At 51.0% G+C, this 19,445-nt stretch overlaps 1 protein-coding gene across 1 annotated transcript; it reads right to left on the bottom strand.

Annotated features, from left to right (window-relative positions):
* Window positions 1-3,099: 3,099 nt before the first annotated feature.
* Window positions 3,100-4,059, bottom strand: LOC147413034 (olfactory receptor 14C36-like). The gene has a single exon (XM_086480905.1). It carries the CDS (start codon window positions 4,057-4,059, stop codon window positions 3,100-3,102), a length of 960 nt encoding a protein of 319 aa, XP_086337031.1.
* Between the last annotated feature and the right edge of the window lie 15,386 nt (window positions 4,060-19,445).

Below are 19,445 nucleotides of genomic sequence, written 5' to 3'. Positions count from 1 at the left end.
AGCCTACCGGGGAGGTGCCTCGCTTGACCTGCTGTTTACAAACAGAGAAGGACTGGTGGGAGATGTGGTAGTCAGAGGCTGTCTTAGGCTTAGCAACCATGAATTGATAGAGTTCTCGATTCTTGGTGAAGTAAGGAGGGGGGCCAGCAAAATCACTGCCATGGACTTCCAGAGGGCTGACTTTGGGCTGTTCAGGTCACTGGTCGAGAGAGTCCCTTGGGAGACAGTCCTGAAGGGCAAAGGGGTCCAGGAAGGCTGGACATTCTTCAAGGAGGAACTGTTAAAAACACAGGAGCACATCACCATTATCAGCAGTCCTGGTCAACGGGGGAGGTCCTAGATGACTGGAGGCTTGCCAATGTGACACCTGTCTCCAAGAAGGGCCGGAAGGAGGATCTAGGGAACTACAGGCCCATCAAACTGACCTCGGTACCGGGGAAGATTATGGAGTGGTTCATCTTGAGGGTGCTCACACTGCATGTGCAGATAAACCAGGGCATCACGGCCAGTCTACATGGGTTCATGAAGGGCAGGTCCTGCTTGACCAACAGGATCTCCTTCTACGAACACCGGACTCACGTAGTCGATGAGGCTGTGGATGTCATCAAACTGGACGTGAGTAAAGGCTTTGACACCGTCTCCCACAGCATTCTCCTAAGAAAGCTGGTGGCTCATGGCCTAGACCGGTGCACACTACACTGGGTTAAAAACTGGCTGGACGGATGAGTACAGAGAGTTGTGGTGAACGGAGTTAAATCCAGATGGTGACTGGTCACGAGCAGTGTCCCCCAGGGCTCAGTGTTGGGGCCGGTATTGTTTCACATATTTATCGATGATCTGGATGAGGGGATTGAGTGCTCCCTCAGTGAGTTTGCAGATGGCATTAAATTGGGTGGGAGTTTTGATCTGCTTGAGGGCAGGAAGTCTCTGCAGAGGGATCTGGCCAGGCTGGATTGAGGGGCTGAGGACAATTGTATGAGGTTCAATAAGGCCAAGTGCTGGGTTCTGTACTTGGGTCACAAAAACCCGACGCAGAACTACAGGCTTGGATTGGCTGGAAAGCTGCTCGGCAAAAACAGGCCCTGGGGATGCTGGTCGACAGGCGGCTGAACATGAGCCAGCAGTGTGCCCAGGTGGCCAAGAAGGCCAACAGCATCCTGGCCTTTATCAGCAATGGTATGTCCAGCAGGAGCAGAGATGTGATCGTGTCCCTGTACTTGGCACTGGTGAGGGTGGTCCTTGAATCCTGTGTGCAGGTTTGGGCCCCTCAGGACAAGAAGGACATTGAGGTGCTGGAGCGTGTCCAGAGAAGGGCAATGAAGGTGGTGAATGGCAGAGAACAGGTCTTGTGAGGAGTTGCTGAGGGAACTGGGGTTGTTTAGTCTGGAGAGGAGAAGGCTGAGGGGAGACCCCACCACTTTCTACAAATACTTGTGAGGAGGTTGTAGTGAGGTGGGGGTCAGTCTCTTCTCCCAAGTAAAAAGCGATAGGACAGGAGGAAATGGCCTCAAGTTGTGCCAGAGGAAGTTTAGATTGGACATTAGGAAATATTTCTTTACTGAAAGAGCGGTCAAACAGTGGAACAGGCTGCCCAGGGATGCGGTGGAGTCACTATCCCCAGAGGTGTTAAAAAAAAATTGATTCCATGATTCTGTGATTGTTGCACTTGCCCAGATTTTTGCAAGGCTTGTTTAGGTGATATCTGCTGCAGTACTTGCTAAAATAGACAACTACAACTTGCTGTCGATACAAACTGGGAGGAGTGGCTGACACACCAGAAGGCTGTGCTGCCATTCAGCGAGACCTGGACAGGCTGGAGAGCTGGGCGGGAGGAACCTAATGAGGTTCAATAAGGGCAAGTGTAGGGTCCTGCACCTGGGGAGGAATAACTCGTAGAGTGTTCCTCAGATCATTGCCGTGCTGATTCTGACCTTGCCCAGCACAAACTAGTAGCTCCTGTTCTTGTCTGTAGTGCCCTGCGACTCCTCATGCTGTCACCTTGTGGTGATGGCTCTCCAACCAGGGTGAGCCTCCTGCACAGAAACACTAAGAGCTGACCAAATGGAGCTTCAGCGCAGGCAGACCTTGAGGAACTCTGGGATTCAACCAACAGGAACCTCTGAAGTTTTAAAAGGAGAAGTAGCTTCGGGGGGAACAAATAAGCCTATAGATCAGGTTCAGTTGGGACGTGACTGGCTGAGCAGGAGAATGGCCTGGCCACCACGAGGGACACCGTACAAGCCAGCGGTGAGCACTCACCATGAAAAAGGCCAGCTGCACAGGGGGCTGCATGAGGAAGAGCGTGGCCACCCAGACATCTTGAGTTTCCATCCCCCTCCAGTGAGACCTGGTGTGCCCACACCTGGTCTGGTGTGTCCCTCTGTGGGAATTCCTGCTGTAGACAGGTTTCTCCAGGGGAGGAACTGGAGAATGCCCAGAAGAGATCTGCACATGCCCTGGACTCTCAGCCCCCACCCCATCTTTGCAGCCCTCTTCCATCTCCACACATCCCCAGGAACATGCTGTCCCTGCAGAACTGCCCAGCTCTCCCAGCAGCCCCAGATTCCCCTCCTAGAGGATGGGTGTCTTTAGTGTCATCTGTGGGAAAGCCCTGGGTACATCCCTCAATTACACTCACCACCTTACATGTCACCAGACACCCACTGGTGACTCCCAAGTTTGGTCCTATGTCTCTAAAATGCTGTGAACCCTGAGCTTTTTATTCGCAATGCCATGGAGGAAGAGGAACTTGAGAGCTGCAGTTCCTCAGGCTGCTTTGTGGAAAGAGCCCAGCCTGAAAGCACTGCACTGGGAAAATCCCATATTATTGCTGAGCTGCTGCGAAAGAGGCAACTCTGAGCCAGTGTCAGACCCACTTTTATAAAGTCACCAGGTGATGCAAATGCAAACCTTTGTGTGATTAACCTCATAGCCTTGAATGACAATAACAGCAACAATAATAATAATAACAACAATAATAATAACAATAACAAACAAAATCGCCAAACGCAAAATCAAACATCAAAATCCAACAGCAAATAACTAAAACAAACCCAAAAAAAAAAACCCAAGGAAGTGTAAAAACAGATACTTTGTGAATCATTTGTAAAGAGATGTAGTAATTTTTTCATTATTGAAAAACTTGCAAGGAATTACTTTCTTAACAGCATCTTTCAGCTCCTCGTTCCTCATGCTGTAGATGAGGGGGTTCACTGCTGGAGGCACGACCGAGTACAGAACTGCTGTCACCAGGTTCAGGGATGGGGAGGAGATGGAGGGGGGCTTCAGGTAGGCAAAAAAAATTGTGCTGATAAACAGGGAGACCACGGCCAGGTGAGGGAGGCAGGTGGAAAAGGCTTTGTGGCGTCCCTGCTCCGAGGGGATCCTCAGCACGGCCCTGAAGATCTGCACGTAGGACACCACAATGAACACAAAACACCCAAAGCCTAAACAGACACTGACCACAAGTAGCCCAGCCTCCCTGAGGTAGGTGTCTGAGCAGGAGAGCTTGAGGATCTGGGGGATTTCACAGAAGAACTGGTCCACAACATTGCCCTGGCAGAGGGGCAGTGAAAATGTATTGGCCGTGTGCAGCACAGCGTAGGGAAAAGCAGTGCCCCAGGCAGCTGCTGCCATGTGGACACAAGCTCTGCTGCCCAGGAGGGTCCCGTAGTGCAGGGGTTTGCAGATGGCAACGTAGCGGTCGTAGGCCATGATGGTGAGGAGGCAATACTCTGCTGGTATAAAAAAGACAAACAGAAAGACCTGGGCAACACATCCCGAGTAGGAGATGGCCCTGATGTTCCAGAGAAAATTAGTCATGGCTTTGGGGAGAGTGGTGGAGAGGGAGCCCAGGTCGAGCAAGGAGAGGTTGAGGAGGAAGAAGTACATGGGGGTGTGGAGGTGGTGGTTGCAGGCTACAGTGGTGATGATGAGGCCATTGCCCAGGAGGGCAGCCAGGTAGATGCCCAGGAAGAGCCCGAAATGCAAGAGCTGCAGCTCCCGGGTGTCTGCGAATGCCAAGAGGAGGAACTGGTTGATGGAGCTGCCATTGGACATTTTCTCCCTCTGGGCATGGGGACCTATTCAAAAAGTTAAAGACAGCGACAACTTCAGGCAGACTTCTCTGGGTATAATCTATTCACTTTCTCATAGAACATCCCCCAAACTGCTCTTCCCTCTTCAGGAAGGCCTTTTTTGAGCTCCGGTTGCTGCTTCTTGAGGGTGTCCCAGAGAGCTGGAGGTTCTGCTGTGGGCTCTGCAGGAGTCAGAGTCTTACCTACAGTGAGAGGTAAATAGGAACAAAGAGTGGTCTGAGATTAAATGCACTTCTGATGTCAAAGACCTTTACAGCTTTGTGGATCCCGACATGATTCACCCGACAACAGAGCCAATTTTAGTTTGTGTACTCTGTTCTAGTTGTGCCATCACCGCTGAGGAGTGCTTTTAAGGCAGAAATCCTTGGCATTTCTGTTGCACTCCTTGTGACACAGTTTTGGTCCTGTGAGGCAAGTGACGGCCGCTCGCTCACCCTCCCCTGCCCCAGGGAACAGGAGAGAATTGGAAGGGTAAAGGTAAGGAGGCTCATAGGTTGAGATGAAAACAGTGTAGTAAATTAAATAAAACAAAATTTAAATAATAATGATAAGAATAGCACATATATATATGAATAGTGCATAATGCAATTGCCCACCACCCACTGACCGAGACCCAGCCCATTCCCGGCTAGCGATCCCAGCGGAGAGAATCCTGAACCCGCAATCACAGATAGGGAGAGAGCCAGACCCCCAGCTAACCCTCATCCATGTCCTGAGCATGACATTGTACGATGTGGACTATTCCACTGGCCAGTTTGGGTCCATTGCCCCAGTTATGTTCCCTCCCAGCTTCTGAGGCACCTGCACACTAGTAAGACATGGGAAGTTGAAAAGTCCTTGATTTCTTAGCAACAGCTAAAACATCAGCGTACTATCAACATTCTGCTCATACCAAATCCCATACAGAATCCAAAACACAGCACTGCTCTTGCTCCTAGGAAGAAGAAAAAGCTCTATCCCAGCCAAAACTAGGACAACGACAGTACATGTTGGTGTCTCAGCTGCACTTCAGTCCTCAACCCCACACAACAGTGAGTGTAACAGCAAGAACAAGGGCAGCAGGGAGGAGATGCCAAAGTCCCCCTGCCACTGGAGCCAGGAGAGGAAGGCGCAGTCGGACACTCGAGAGTGTCTCCTCTGTGGTGGTCAGGTTGCTGGGAAGGTAACTCCTGACCAAATCCCCGTGACATTAACGGCAGAGGCTCTGCTGCGTGAGTGAGGAGACCAGGGGGTTGCTCCAGGGAAGGCATCTGCACTGAAGGGGATGGCAGGGAGATGCCTGAATCCCCCTCCCACAGCATGTCTGGGAGCCGTTCTCTCCTCCTCCCTGCCCATGTCTCTGCTTCCTGGAGCCTGTCTTGGCCAGGACCTGCTTCTCTGTCCCCACATCTCCTCCCTCCTCACACTCACAGACCCCATCCCACCTGCCACGTCCACAGCTCTGCCCTGCAGACACCTCCTGGCAGCAGAGCTCTGCCCAGGGACATCTCTGTGTGGGCAGGGGTTAATGAGCAGCTCAGACAAGTCCCAACAACAAATGGGGTCTCAAGGCCTGATGCACAACGCAGAAAGAAATTCCCATTTCTCCCTGCCCACCCAGCAAACCAAGAGGACAAAACTCACAGCCCAGATTTCTTCTCTTTCAGGTGAACAGTTCCTTGACGTGCTGTTTCCAGAAGGAGCCTCTGCAAATGTTGTGGGGGTGATCTGGTGCTGGGAGCAGCCCTGACCCACGCAGTTCCCCCCTGCCAGCAGAAGGAGCCTCCCTTGCTGGGGGTCACTCCTTCCACCCACAGCATCTCCCCACAGTGCCGTGGGGAGCTCCCTGGGCAGGCTGAGAGCTGACCCTGGCAGACAGCAGAGTCCCTGCTCTGCCACACAGCCCCTGGGGGGCAGGGACCCTGCTCTGAAGGGCAGCCCTGGGCACCCCTGCCTGCACACCTACCTTCACACCCCGCAGGTGTCCCTGAGAGAAGGCAGCCGTCATGCCCGGTGCATCTGGTGGGGCAGCAGGGAGTCCCTCACCTGCAGCACGTCCTCCTCCTCTACACTAGAGAAGCTGTTGGGATCCTCGTGAAAGACTCTATGTGCTGTGGGGTGTTCCAGCTTTCGGATAGCCCCCCCGAAACACCAGCTGCATTGCCCTACACCCAGAGACTTACCATGCAGATGACTGTAAAGGCTTCTTTTCCAAGAAACTCTCAGCTTCCTCCCCTCCAGACTGGCATTAAGCTCTCTCAGCCTCACTTCTCTCCCCTTGGTGCCTGCAGGCAGTGCCCTCAGCCCTGCTGTGTTTTGCAGAGGAGCTGCTCCTAGGAAGAACTGTCTCTCAGCAGCGCTGCCCTCTTCAATAAGCTCTCTCCTTCCCAGGAGCCCAGCCCAGCTCAGCAGCAGGGGAGCAGCCCAAGGCAGCCTTTTCTCTGCCCCCTCTGGCCTCCCTCCAGGTGTCCCAGGGGCTCCAGGGGAACCTGCTGTGAAACAGGCTGAAGGACTCACTGAGGTTGCCTCCCTCAGCTGGGCAGTGACACTGACTGCCAGCTGTGTCTTTTCTCCTATCGAAAGAGAGTTGGGCATGAGAATAACCTCTATTCTCCTGTCACTACACAGGACACCTGGAAGGTGAGAAGCAACGATCTAGTTTCTCCAAGTTGGGGAGATGACTTTAGTTGAGTGAATTTAGACATTTCATTCTGGATTTCGTATCCTAGGGATAGAAAGACATTCCAAATTCTTTTGTCCAAGCCATTTCTCTGCTCTGAAGCAGAGCCTTTGCATGATGGCTGAGCTCAGTACAGCTGCTTTTCAAGGACAGCACAGAATCATGGAATCATTTTAGTTGGAAAAGACCTCTAAGATCGTCAGCTTCAGCCATTATCCTAAAACTACCATGCCCACCATTAAACCAGTCCCTAAGCACCACATCTATTCGTCTTTTGAACACCTCCAGGAATGGTGACTCCACCACCTCCCTGGGCAGCCTGTTCCAATGTCTAACCACTCTTTCAGGAAACAAAATTTTCCTAATATCCAATCTAAATCTCCCCTGGTGCAGCTTGAGGCCATTACCTCTTGTCCTGTCATTAGTTACTTGGAAGAAGAGACCAACACCAGCCTCACTGCAACTTCCTTTTAGGTACTTGTAGAGAGCAATAAAGACTCCTCTCAGCCTCCTCTTCACTAGGCTCAACAATCCCTTTCCCTCAGGCGCTGCTCATAAGACATGTTTTCCAGACCCCTCCCCAGCTTCATTCCCTTTCTCTGGACCCACTCCAGCACCTCAAGGTCTTTCCTATACTGTGGGGCCCAAAACTGGCCACGGTACTCAAGATGTGATCTCACAGTGCTGAGTACAGGGGCATGATCACCTCCCTGCTCCTGTTGGCCACACCGTTGCTGATACAGGCCAGGATGCTGTTGGCTGCCTTGGCCACCTGGGGACACAGCTGGCTCATGTTCAGCTGGCTCTTGACTAGCACCCCCCCCCTGGTCATTTTCTGCCAGGCAGCTCTCCAGCCACTCATCTCCAAGCCTGTAGCGCTGCGTGGGGTTGTTGTGACCCAAGGGCAGGACCCGGCACTTGGCCTTGTTGAACCTCATGGCATTGGCCTCAGCCCATTGACCCAGCCTGTCCAGATCCCTCTGCAGAGCCTCTCGACCCTTGAGAAGATCAACACTCTTGTTTAATTTTGTGTCATCTACAAACACGCTGAGGGTGCACTCCATCCCCTCATCCAGGCCTTTGATAAAGATCTTAAACAAGACCAGCCCCAAAACTGAGCCCTGGGGAACACCGCTTGTGACTGGTTCTCAACAGGATTGAACTCCATTCACCACCGCTCTCTGGGCTCGGCCATCCAGCCAGTTTCTAACCCAGTGAAGAGTGCACCTCTCTAAGCCATGAGCCGCCAGCTTGTCCAGTAGGATGCTGTGGGAGACTGTGTCAAACGCCGTACTGAAGTCCAGGTAGACAACATCCACAGCTTTCCCCTCATCCACTAGGCAGGTCACCTGATCACAGAAGGAGCTCAGGTTGGTCAAGCAGGACCTGCCTTTCACGAACCCATGCTGGCTGGCCCTGACTCCCTGGATGTCCTGCACTTGCCATGGGAGCGCACCCAAGATGAACCACTCCAGAATCTTGCCTGGTACCGAGGTTAGGCTGACGGGCCTGTAGATCCCCAGATCCTCCTTCCGGCCCTTCTTGCAGATGGGCGTCACATTGGCAAGCCTCCAGTCTTCTGGGACCTTCCAAGCACAGCAGTAGTCCACATTGAAACTCAGTCTGCAACAGAAAGGCAATTCAAGGGCATGTAAATAACGAGCTGTTACGTTACTATTTCAGAAGCTGTTAAAAAGGAATCCAAGATACTGTGTGGCCACTGCTGAATTTAGTAAGGGAGAGATGTGAAATTCTCTGCGTCCTCTTTGCCTCAGTCTTCCCCAGCAAGTCCTTCTCCCGGGACTCTGTGACTCGAGGCAGGAATTTGGAGGAGAAGCACCAGTAGTGGATGAGGATCAAGTCAGGGGTCACCTGAGCTAACACAATCCTTACCAGTCTTTAGGACAGGAGGGGTGGCTTCCCAGGGAGCAGAGAGAACCGGTTGATGTCACAGTGAGGCCATTCTCCACCATCTTTGAAAGGCCATGGAGATTGGGAGAACCCCCTGGTGACTGGCAGCTTTGAAACGTTGCATGCACCTTTCAGAAATGTCCAAGGGTTGAGCAAGGGAACTAAAGGCTCTACCCCAGAGTGTGTCCATTTCTGTGCGTCTGAAGAAGCAGGTGAGGGGATTTACCCAGGGCAGCTTGTGCCTGTCCATCCTCTTTGCTTTCTGTGAGGAAAGGACGGGATTGCTGGACATGGGGAGAGCAGTGGTGGTCTTTTACCTGCAAGTCAACAAGGCGTTCAACATCATCCCCTGCAATACTGCTGTGTCCAAAATAGGGTATTATGGTCTGCCTGGGTGGAGAAGCACATGTGTAAAATAGCGACCAGGACAGTCAACCATGGAGGGACATGGTCCATGCATGGTGCTCTGCCTGGAGGCCAGGACCTAGTAGTGTCCTGCCGGGCTCTGTACCTTAACCTGCCCAGGTTATTGTGTTTGTGATGACCCAGAGGAGACCAGAGAGTGCTTTTTCATAACCTTTGTAGAAGACATCACACTGAGGAGAGCAGACGCCTCACTGGAGGGCAGGGCTGCCATGCCAAAGGTCAAAGACAAGCTGGAGTAATGGGACAACAAGAACCTCATGATACCCAGGAAGTTGTGTCTTTGAGGCGGACTAAGCCCCTGCAATGACAGGAGCCAGGGACTACCTAGGTGGGGAGCAGCCCTGTGGGAAAGGCTTTGGTGGTCCTTGGGTTACCTGAGGAATAAAGTGAGGCATCAGCAAAGGCGGCCAAGAGCATCCTGGGCTGCATGAGCAGGAGCACAGCCAGTCTGCTCAGTACTTTTTATACCACACCCAGAATTTTGTCCTGGGTTTTCACATCCCACAAAGTCAGAGAGCCCTTGGCAAACTGGGGCCACTTCAGTGGAGGACCACCAAGACAGTCAGGATGGGAGAACTTGTGCTGTGAGGAGAAGCCTAGAGAGCTGGGCTTGTTAAGCCTGGGGAAGAGAAGCTCTTGAGGGGAAGATGTGCAGCCTCGCACAGTTCGCGGGAAGACTGAATCAGGCTCATGTCCATGGCACAAGAGACAAGGACAAGAGGCAATGGGCTGAAACAGCAAAGGGGTCAGGCTAGATCTAAGGAGAAACTTTTGCACCATGAGGCCAGTCAAGTGCTGGAAGCTCTTTCCCAGGGAGTGCGTACAGTGTCAGTCCTGGAAGGTGATTAAGACATGTTTGAATAAAGCCCTTTCCGGTCTGAGCCTGCTCCGAGGGGGAGGTTGGTTGAAACACCTCCTGAGGTCCCTTCCAGCCTGAATGAGGCTGTCCTTCCTTCCCCTTCATGTTTTCAAGTTAGGGAAAGCTCTCAGGTTCTCCCTGACCACAGGAGTAATTCACATGAGGTGCTCGGCTGCTTCACAGGTGCCCCCAAACACCCCTGACCACATCCTTTGCTCCCCTTTTTGTTCCCCCCATCCTTCACTTTTATTATCATAACACCTTCCAGAAAGTACAGCCTACCTCGTTCATCCTTTCAGAGCAGGTGGCTCAACCAATACCAGCATCCAGGTACAGAGTCTGCACATGATCTGGGCATTGAATCCACCATGGCAGAAACAGAGACAAGGCATTTGATCAGCTCCTTGAACCCAGGGATCGCTATGCCATGCCTCCTGGCTTTCCTGGGAACACCTAATATGTTTTTTTGCCCAGCAAAGCGTGATTCTTCTTTAGGTGTATGGGCCTGTCTCCTGACACATGCAATGTTCTAGGTGGTGAATAGAATCAGAAGAATCTTTTTGACTGGGTTAGTTCCCTTGTCCATGCTGAAATGCAGGGCAGATGAAGGGAGCTCAGAACTTGCAGGCACTCATCATCTAAGTTATGACTTCAGAGGTCGGAAATGCAAGTGATGCTGTTGTACCTGTCCACTGCAGGAAAATTTTGCCTTGCTTTTTTCCTTTGCACTCATCTGCATCTGTCCCTCGGCCTTCTTTGGATAAAAAAACCCCACAGCTCCCCTACTCTACCTCCTCCTCCTGGTGGAAGTAGGGAGAAAAGACACAGGGCAGGTGTGATTGAGCAGCAATTCTTTCCAAGAGCTGTAATCTTGAAATGCTAACAAAGAGGTAGCAGTGAGAGAAAAAACACTGTTCTAAGAGATTCGTGCCAGAGGCTAGCTGCTGAGAGTTATAGCTATTTTGTATATATAGAATAAGCGTTGGGAAGGAAATGAAAGAGTTTTAGTTCACCATCATCATCAAGCATAAGAAGGAGTTCCCTTAGAAGTGCTGTCCTGTTACTGCTACTAGTGATAGCACCACTAAGTCCAAAACATCCTTGGGATAACTTTATTTTATCCTGGAGCCAAAGCTCTGTCTGCTCGGATCTTGAAAGGACTGCCTCGAATCTCTGAACCCTCACCCTCTCCAAGCTCCTCTCGTCCACACCCTTGTAACCCAGGACACTTCTCCCCATCCCCTCAGCACACTGCCTGGTCTCTGGTTTTAGCCGGCTGAAGCCAGGGTGCCCTCTTGCACAGCCTTCCCTACAAAAGTCTGCTCTACGTCCTCATCCCACCTGTATTGCCTCAGCTATTGTACAGCTCCAGCCTCCTTCTGCAGAGCTCCACTGGATGGGCACTTTTCCTGATTCTTTTGGGCCCATTCTCCTTCACAACCTTTTCATAGTTTATGCATCCCAAATACACTCTGAAGCCACACAGCTTCACCCATTTCCAATTGCAGGCTCAGTTAGTTCCGCTCTTGCAACAGACATTCTGAAAAGCGGCTCCACATCTGGAAACACACTTCAGTTCTGCATCTACAGTTGGGCTGAAAAAGGAAAAAGCCCTGCTGGGCTAGTTTTTCAGAGGCACAGTTTCAAAGTGGCAAAGCAGCCTCAACACATTAATTCTGAGAGCCAAGTTACAAAGAAAGAGGAAAAAATAGGGGAATTTGTATCGTCCAGACTCACAACTTCTCAGTCAGTAGAGAAGGTCCCACAGCCTGTGGGATGTTTTCCTTAGCAGGCCCGATGGGAAATGGGTTTCTTGGGCCTCTTGGCTCAAGCCTGCTGCATTCCCATTTCCAACAAGAGTAAAAGCTCCAGTCCAGTAGTTAAACTTTCCTGCCCATCCTGCCTCGAGATCCAGGACAGTTGTGTCACACGGTAACCAGTGTCAGGGGGAAGATGGATGTACTGTGAGTTAAAATCCTTTGGCCTCAAATGGAAGCTCAAATCTTGAGTTGGCAGGACATCATTGGCTGCACTTAGACATAACTTTCCTGACACAGCTGTGAGTTCAGACTTAGTTGGTGGAGTTCCTCACACGTCTCAATGAGGAGGGCAGGGTGTCAGGAGACAGGGAGAAAAGAGCAGGCGTCAGTTTCCCAAATCCCATAGCAGTGCTCAAATCATCCTTCCCCTCACCTGCAACCCCATTTCTTGAGATGCAAACCTGGTGGGTCTTCTGTCGATAATGCATCAATAATCCTTCAGGTGTTTCTGCTTCTGTGATTTCCCTAAGAGTGGCAGTATCTATGGAAATAAGTAAAAATATTAAGTAGTAGCCTGCTTCTGTAGTAGCAACTCTGGGCAATGCCAATTACATCAGTAGTTATCACATAAGGCCTGAGATCCCATCCTGCAGTACACCTCCAAAGCCGTTCAGATGAAGGAGGGGTCTTGCAGAAGTGAACCTTTGTGTCCCCTGGTGGCATGCACACTGCTCATCTGCCTCTGCAGAGAGCAGATCCCCTTCTCAGGTCAGACTCCTTGCCGGAAGGACAGAGCCGTGGGGGTAGCTCATGAGGTTCTTAGAGCATTCCACTTGGCATCCATCCTCTTTCTGCACAGACGATCACAAAAAGGGAGCTGTTTCAGAACAGGAGGTCCTAAAGACCCTTTCATGGACAAGTAAGCTCACCATGAGCTCTGGAGGGAACCAGGACATTTATTACAAGCACCAGGATGATCCAGGAAGCTCAAGGCCTCTTCTGAAGAGTGAGTGGCCCTGAGCAGCAGTGATTGGCCGTGTGTAGGTGTGGGAGAGAGGGTCGGGGGATGTCAGGGAGAAACAAGGTTATGGCGAACGGCTTCAGCAAATCCTTAAAACCATGTCTGAGCCCAGACATAGAAAGCAGTTGCTGTCTGTGGGTGGACGAGGAGAAGAGCAGCATTGTCCTGGGAATACAGCAGGAAGGAAGGCCCCTCTGGTGCAAATTAGGGATGGCAGGGACACCTCCATCTTGTGTGCGTGTGTCAGCCTGGCTGATGGCAATGCCCGCTGCTGGGTGTGGCTGTGCTCAGTCATGCCCCACCAGCTGACTTTTCTCTCTTCTCCTTGTTCACTCCCCACACTTGGATGGACCCCAGGAAAAATCCTGGAGCGTGGAGGACACACAGACCTCCTGTGCTGAGGACCTATTTCTGCAGGGAAAGAAGGGAGGGTTTGGGAGAGACATGGGAGTGCGGGGAGAGAGAGGTGTATGTGTGGCAGTGTGGGTGCTAAAGAAAGGAAGCTGATGTGGGGTGGTGGGGGCTGGGAGGGTGTCCTAGTGGAGTGAAAGAGGTTGAGTTTTGATTTTGAGGCAGAGGGTGGAGGAGGACGTGCAGTTCAGTGCTGGGACATGGAGCTACGTAGAGGATTCAAGTGAGTCTGGGGGCTGGGACATCTTTGGTGACTGAGGAGCATTAGCAGGGCTTTGGAAGAAGCTGCACAGGTTATGGGGAACTCACAGCCCTCGGCAAAACCTCAGAAAATCAGAGCTTTGTGTTTGAAGAAATAGTCAGTGAAGACAGAGAGGCATCATTAAAGCCTGGGACAGGATGGGGTCAGAGTGAGGCGGGGAAGCAGGGGTGGTGGTTAAAATCTGCAGAGAAACAGGCACAGCAAAACAGAGTAAAGCCTGTGGTGGGGATGGCCCCTTTGTTGAGCTTGGGACCCCCCAAAAGGACTGAAATCCTTGTCCTTTCCACTATGGCTGTGGTCTCTTCCACTGAGGCCCCTGACAGGACACCAGTTCTTCACCACCACAACGCTTTGTTGCCTTCTCCCCCACCCTCCAGAGAGCCTGGGAGGAGTCCTGCCGCTGTCTTGCACTTGACATCACCCACCCCTATACCTCACTGACCCCAGGAAGGGCCTTGAGCGTCCTGTGAGAGAAAGGGTCCCCGTTCTCTGGGTACGGGGGTCAGGGCATGAACACCCTGCTTGATGGAACACCACAAGGGGATTCACAGTCACCTGAACATTCCATTTTCCACCTGTAAGCAGTGTCTGTGACTTCCTGCTTCATCAGCCCCCAGGGACAGTCCCTTTTCTCTTCATTCCCTCCATGGTCTCTTCAGTGGTGGCCCTCAGTGGGCACCACTAGCACCCGCAGAAATTTGGAGGTTTGCTGCTGACTGTCACTTCTCTAGAGGCCAGTTCAATCCACTGTCAGCATCTGCAGGGCAGGAACTTGGCACCACAGGGCTCATTCACATCCAAAATGCCCTAACCACCCCAAGCTCCGGGCATAACTTAATACCTCAGTTTTTACACAGTTAATTAGAGCGATTTCAGAAGTGAAAAGATTTGGGTAGTAAATAACAATAAGAAAGAATATCTTTTTCCTCCACTTTTCTTCATTGGCCTGCTTACACATCATGTGAATTCTGCGATTTCCGAATTGGTGTTGAAACTGAACATCTCCAAATCGAGTCTGACTATGCAGGAAAGTCAGGACCCTGTGTGTCAGACAATGTCCCGTCTTCGTCCCTACCTCCAACACCACATTTCTCTCATCAGCCACTTGGGAAATACAGCACCTTTGTTCAAAGCTGAGCTCTCTCCACCACAGCCTGCAGCTGCACATTTCAGCCCATGGACACCAGTTTCTCCTTGTTTTACCTGGGGAATGAACTGCACCCATACTCAGGAGGGTGTTTCTTAATTGCCAAAAAAAGAAAAGAAAGGAAGACACGGCTTAATAAAAAAGAAAATACAATCCTCTGCTGCATCTTAAGTCCACCTTACCTCCTCCGGAGTCCACTCTCCGTTGGCCTCACACCAATAGCAAACCCGTTTTTGTGTCAAGCACCAATTCTAAGAAGCCCCAAAGAACTCCCTGCCCTGGACTCTGTCCATAATCACTCACAGCGAGTCACACCCTGAAGTCATGAGCTCCCTCCTCTCTTTTGAACAGCCTGCACTAATCCCAACATGTTGCGGTTACAGGAGCATGTTCTTTGTAGACTCCACAGCATCTAGACCCCCTTATTTCTTGTTCTCCTCCAACACTGGACAGCTTGGGTGCAATTGTCCAGGCTTAGCTTTCTACTCAAGGGAGAGAAATCAGTTGTCCCAATGCAGATGCTTTGGCCCACCCTGCCTGTCCACCAGCTCCTGCTCCTGAAATGCTCCCACCAGCCCTGGGGGGTCACATTTCCTAGTACCATGTTCAGGCTTCAGCTGACCTCGTGTATCTTGGAGGCAGTGGTCACCTCTGTGTGGGCAGCTGTATCAACCCTTGAATGAAGATGTTAAGCAGAAGTTGAATCATGTGCAGAAAAGACCTCGGTGTAATAAGTGTGTGAGAAGTCCTCTTTTTTTGAACATTGACGCTGGTCTGTAAAAGTCACAATTTTCTCACAGGCCATGGATACGACCAGGAAGCTGGTGACCCTTTCTCTCCCTCTGTGTGTGCACAGAAATTTGTACATCCGGGCCCTTCTGACCGGTAACATTTGAGTTCATCAAGTAGCTCCTCATTAGATCCCTACTCACCGATGGCTGTTTTCCTCCAGAGACCTGCCTTGAGGCACAAAGGCCTGGGACACCTTGCTGGTGAGAACTGAGTCAAAGAGCACACTAAATATCACAGATCTCTCTACACCTGCTTTTACTAAATTTAGGAGTGATCCCATGTTGTCTTTGCTGCTTCTTTAACTCTCTCTGAAGCAATAACAGCTCATTATGATGCCCTTGCATTTACTTTCATCTTTAAACTGAGATTTGTCATAGACCGTTTCTAGGCTTGGCAGATGCTCTCCTTGAAGACCAGCTGTACTGAGCTCTGCTGCCCTTCAGTGCTGCTGACCACTGGATCCCCACTGAAACTCTCCAGAACAGGCCAAAGTCTGCTGCTCCTCCAATGTCTGGCGTTGAGGACCACAGCCAAGACTTAAAACGCACTTCATATCTCTGACTGCCTCTTCCTTGCTGGCAAAGATCAGATCCAGGTTTGCACGACCTCTGTTGGCCCATCTGTCTGCTGTGCTAAGAAGTTGTCCCAAGAAGCTCCAGAAACTGCCTGGACTGTTCACAGGCTGCTGTGTTCCCCTTCCAGAAATGCCAGGATCATTAAACTCCCCAGTGAGGCCCAGGCTTCTGTGTCCAGAGACTTCCTTGGGCTGCTTCGAAAAGGCTAAGCCAACTTCTCCACCCTGACTGTGCGTTCTTCATTTCCCACCACAGAGTCACCTCCTCTGATCCTCACTCACAAGGGCTCACCAAAGTTTTCACTTGCCCCACAGAGGAGCTCCGTACATCCAAGCATCTTCTTCACTTTGAGTGAAACCACACTCCTGATCCTTCCAGCCTGCCTGTCCTGAAAAGCCTGTCCCCACCCATGGCAGCACTGCAAGCTACGTCATTAGTTCTACCACGCATGGCAATTGCGCTATCGATGTCAAAAAGCACAGGCTGCAGCTCGTCCTGGCTGCGCCCCTGGCTGAGGGCATCCGTGCACGTTTGGGCTGTAGCACCTCAGCTGTGGCTCCAGGCCAAGCCCTGACTTGTCTTAGGGAAACCTGGTGCAGAGGGTCCAAATCCCCATGTGTGCAAAGGCTTTGCTTCAGAGCACAGACACGGCCAAGTGGGCAGCAGACGGACAAAGAAAGCTGCAACAGGATGCCAAGGGAGGGAGCAAATCTCGCTATCCCCAGGGCAGAGAGAAAGAGGGCTGGGAAGTGCAGCCCTGGCAAGACATGGGTTTGCTGTCAGTGGGGTCTCTGCTGTCCCTGAGGGCCTTTGGTGGAGGCAAAGGTGATCTACAGGAAGGAGAAGGTGCTGCTGCCAGGCCCACTGGGAAAAGTCTTTCTCTGTTCCTTGACTGTGTAATCATGGGGGTGAGGAAATTTTGATGGAACTTAAAAAGAGAATTTTGAGAGTGCAGGCACACGAGTGGAGACCCGGGTGTGATGTGCCGTGTGTTCCTGGACTGCTCTGCATCTCCTGGCTGGAGAAGGGCCAGACCTTTCTGCACTGCAGTGGTGGCAATCCGTCACTTGGGTTGTGAGAATTTGCACCTGACCTGTGCTGACCGAGGAGAGAGGCTGGGACACAAAGTACAGAGTTACAGAGGGTGAATGTTTATTAATGTGCTTGAGGTGTCTGAGCTAAATTGGGGTACCCCAAACATGGTTTTACAGGGGGTTCTTCTACTGTTCAAGCAATCAGATACAATATGGCTTGATTAATAGCTAATTAACACATACACTACCAATTACAAGTCCTAGTAAAAATTCACAAGCAACTCTATTTCTTTAGCAGAAACATCCATCAGCATTCTCCTGCTTGTCTCTGGATGGTGACGTCCTCAGAGTTGGTCTTGGGATAATTATTTCTGTCTGATGGCAGACACTGCGAGGGTTTCACAGATGCGTTAGAGAGGCTGGGGTGCCAGCGTTGTCTTGGTTCTCCAGGGGTATCCCTTATCCTTCATGGACGGCTCTAAGATTCCAAGAAACAAAGGCCTTATTCCCATGGCAGGGCTGTTCTTCAGGTCCTCGTGATGAGCGGGTGTCCTTTAGTTTGCTTCCTCAAGCACGATCAATCAGAATACAATGGGAGCTACACAGAGCTATCTTAAGAAAGGCAATACATCTTTATGCTGTAAAGATTGATTGGCATAAGATTTAGGGAGGGATATTTTGATAACCTTGGACCAGGTGGATTCTGCAGTGAGCTCTTTTCATGGTCAAGGTCAGCTCCTCATGACATGGAACTGTCCACCCCAACACACAGGAATTCACACCAAAGAGGGAGGAGGCAGCAACGGGTGAGAAAGAAGATCCTGAACAAAAATCAGGCATGAGCAGTAAGCACAGAGAAGGTGGAAGCTGGCTGCCTTCCAGCCTCAGTGGTTCTGTGATTCTGTGCTGTAAAGACAAACTCCTGGAGGGATCAATGCTGCCCGTTTTTCTGTCTGTTTGTCTACGTCTTAGAGTAGCACAGCCCAGCATGCATATAGCCCAGTCCTCGCACCTCCTTTCTCCAAGTGTCCTTGGTTTAGCTTGGCCTAGAGACCTGCCAAGATCCCTTTCAGGGATGAGTGAATGACCCACCACGGTCTCCCCTTGATGATGATACAGAGAGATCTCAGGTGCCCCATGACCACAGAAGTAAGCAGACAGAACTTTGGTGCACTCAGCTGTGGCTTTTTCGTCCCCCTCAGTCATAGACTCAAGGCTGCCAGGCAGGTAACACCAAACAAGACTCATCACATCCTGAGCGGAACCTTTGGGTTTCCTTTTCCCTCTTTCCCACTCCCAGGTTCTTCCCTTTCATCATCCTCATACAGATTTGTCCTGGGTTGCAGTGTAAAATGTGCCAAAAGAAAAAAAAAATATATATTATTACCATCTTCAGGAGCTGTTGAGACCAGGTGGGGCGGTGCTCCCTGCCTCCCCCCCTCTGGACTATCTCCTGTCAATGGGCACAACAATGCCTTATCGCCTGACCCATCGGTAACTCACTCCTGGGCTATCTCCTGTTAATGGCCCATCAAGGAACTGCCCCAGGACTCCCCATCCCATTGTGAGATGCTCCGCCCGGGGAGGGGGGGGGGAAGGAGCCAAGCAGTCCATGCCAAATAAAAACGGAGATTTTGAACACCCTAGCCGCCTTTCTTCCACTGGATTCCCGGAGGAGCTTTTCCCCCCACTGGAGTTCCAGAGGACGAGAGCTACCTGCCGACCACTGGACCTTCGGAGGAAGACCAGACCCTTTTACAAGATCGCTGCTTCCACAGAACTACACCCATCACTTCAGGAGGACTGCAGCCAGCATCTTATCGGACTGCTACTGCCACCCTAACAGGGGGTCAGGTTGTATTCCTGACTCTGTCAGTGTAAACCAGTGGGTTGTTTGTTTTTCCCTGCCTTGTGTTATATATATATATATATTAGTAAAGAACTGTTATTCCTATTCCCCATATCTTTGCCCGAAGGCCCGTTAATTTCAAAATTATAATAGTTTGGAGGGAAGGGGGTTGCACTCTCCATTTCAAGGGAGGCTCCTGCCTTCCTCCACAGACACCTGTCTTTTCAAACCAAGACAGATTTTGGCGCCCAACGTGGGGCTCGAGGCATCGAGAGATAAAAGGAATAACGGTTTTTGTTCATTGGATATAGATTCCTTGTTAAGTGGCATCATGTGGGCTAGTTTATCCTGGTTCGTGTGGCATGTGGTGGTGGCTGTATTTCTCCCATTTGCAGGCCCTTATCTAAACATGGGTCCTATAACTAAGGCTACCATGACTGTTATCCAGTTTGTTTTATGGATTAATAAGGTGAGGAATTCATGGCTTATTAACTTCCTCTGGAAGGCGGGCACATGGATTCGGAGCTATCAAACACTAACTGTATGCTTTTGGGGTTACTTTAATAATGGTACCTACTGTGAGGAAATGACACCGGGAGAAACTTTCTCCCAACCCCTAACCCAGCTCTTTGGGTCTACTCC

Source organism: Leptosomus discolor, unplaced genomic scaffold (genome assembly GCF_034619465.1).
Source record: "Leptosomus discolor isolate bLepDis1 unplaced genomic scaffold, bLepDis1.hap2 HAP2_SCAFFOLD_35, whole genome shotgun sequence".
Classification (NCBI taxonomy): domain Eukaryota; kingdom Metazoa; phylum Chordata; class Aves; order Leptosomiformes; family Leptosomidae; genus Leptosomus; species Leptosomus discolor.
Note: the sequence above shows the minus strand (reverse complement) of the source record. Positions and strands in the feature narration are given on the sequence as shown.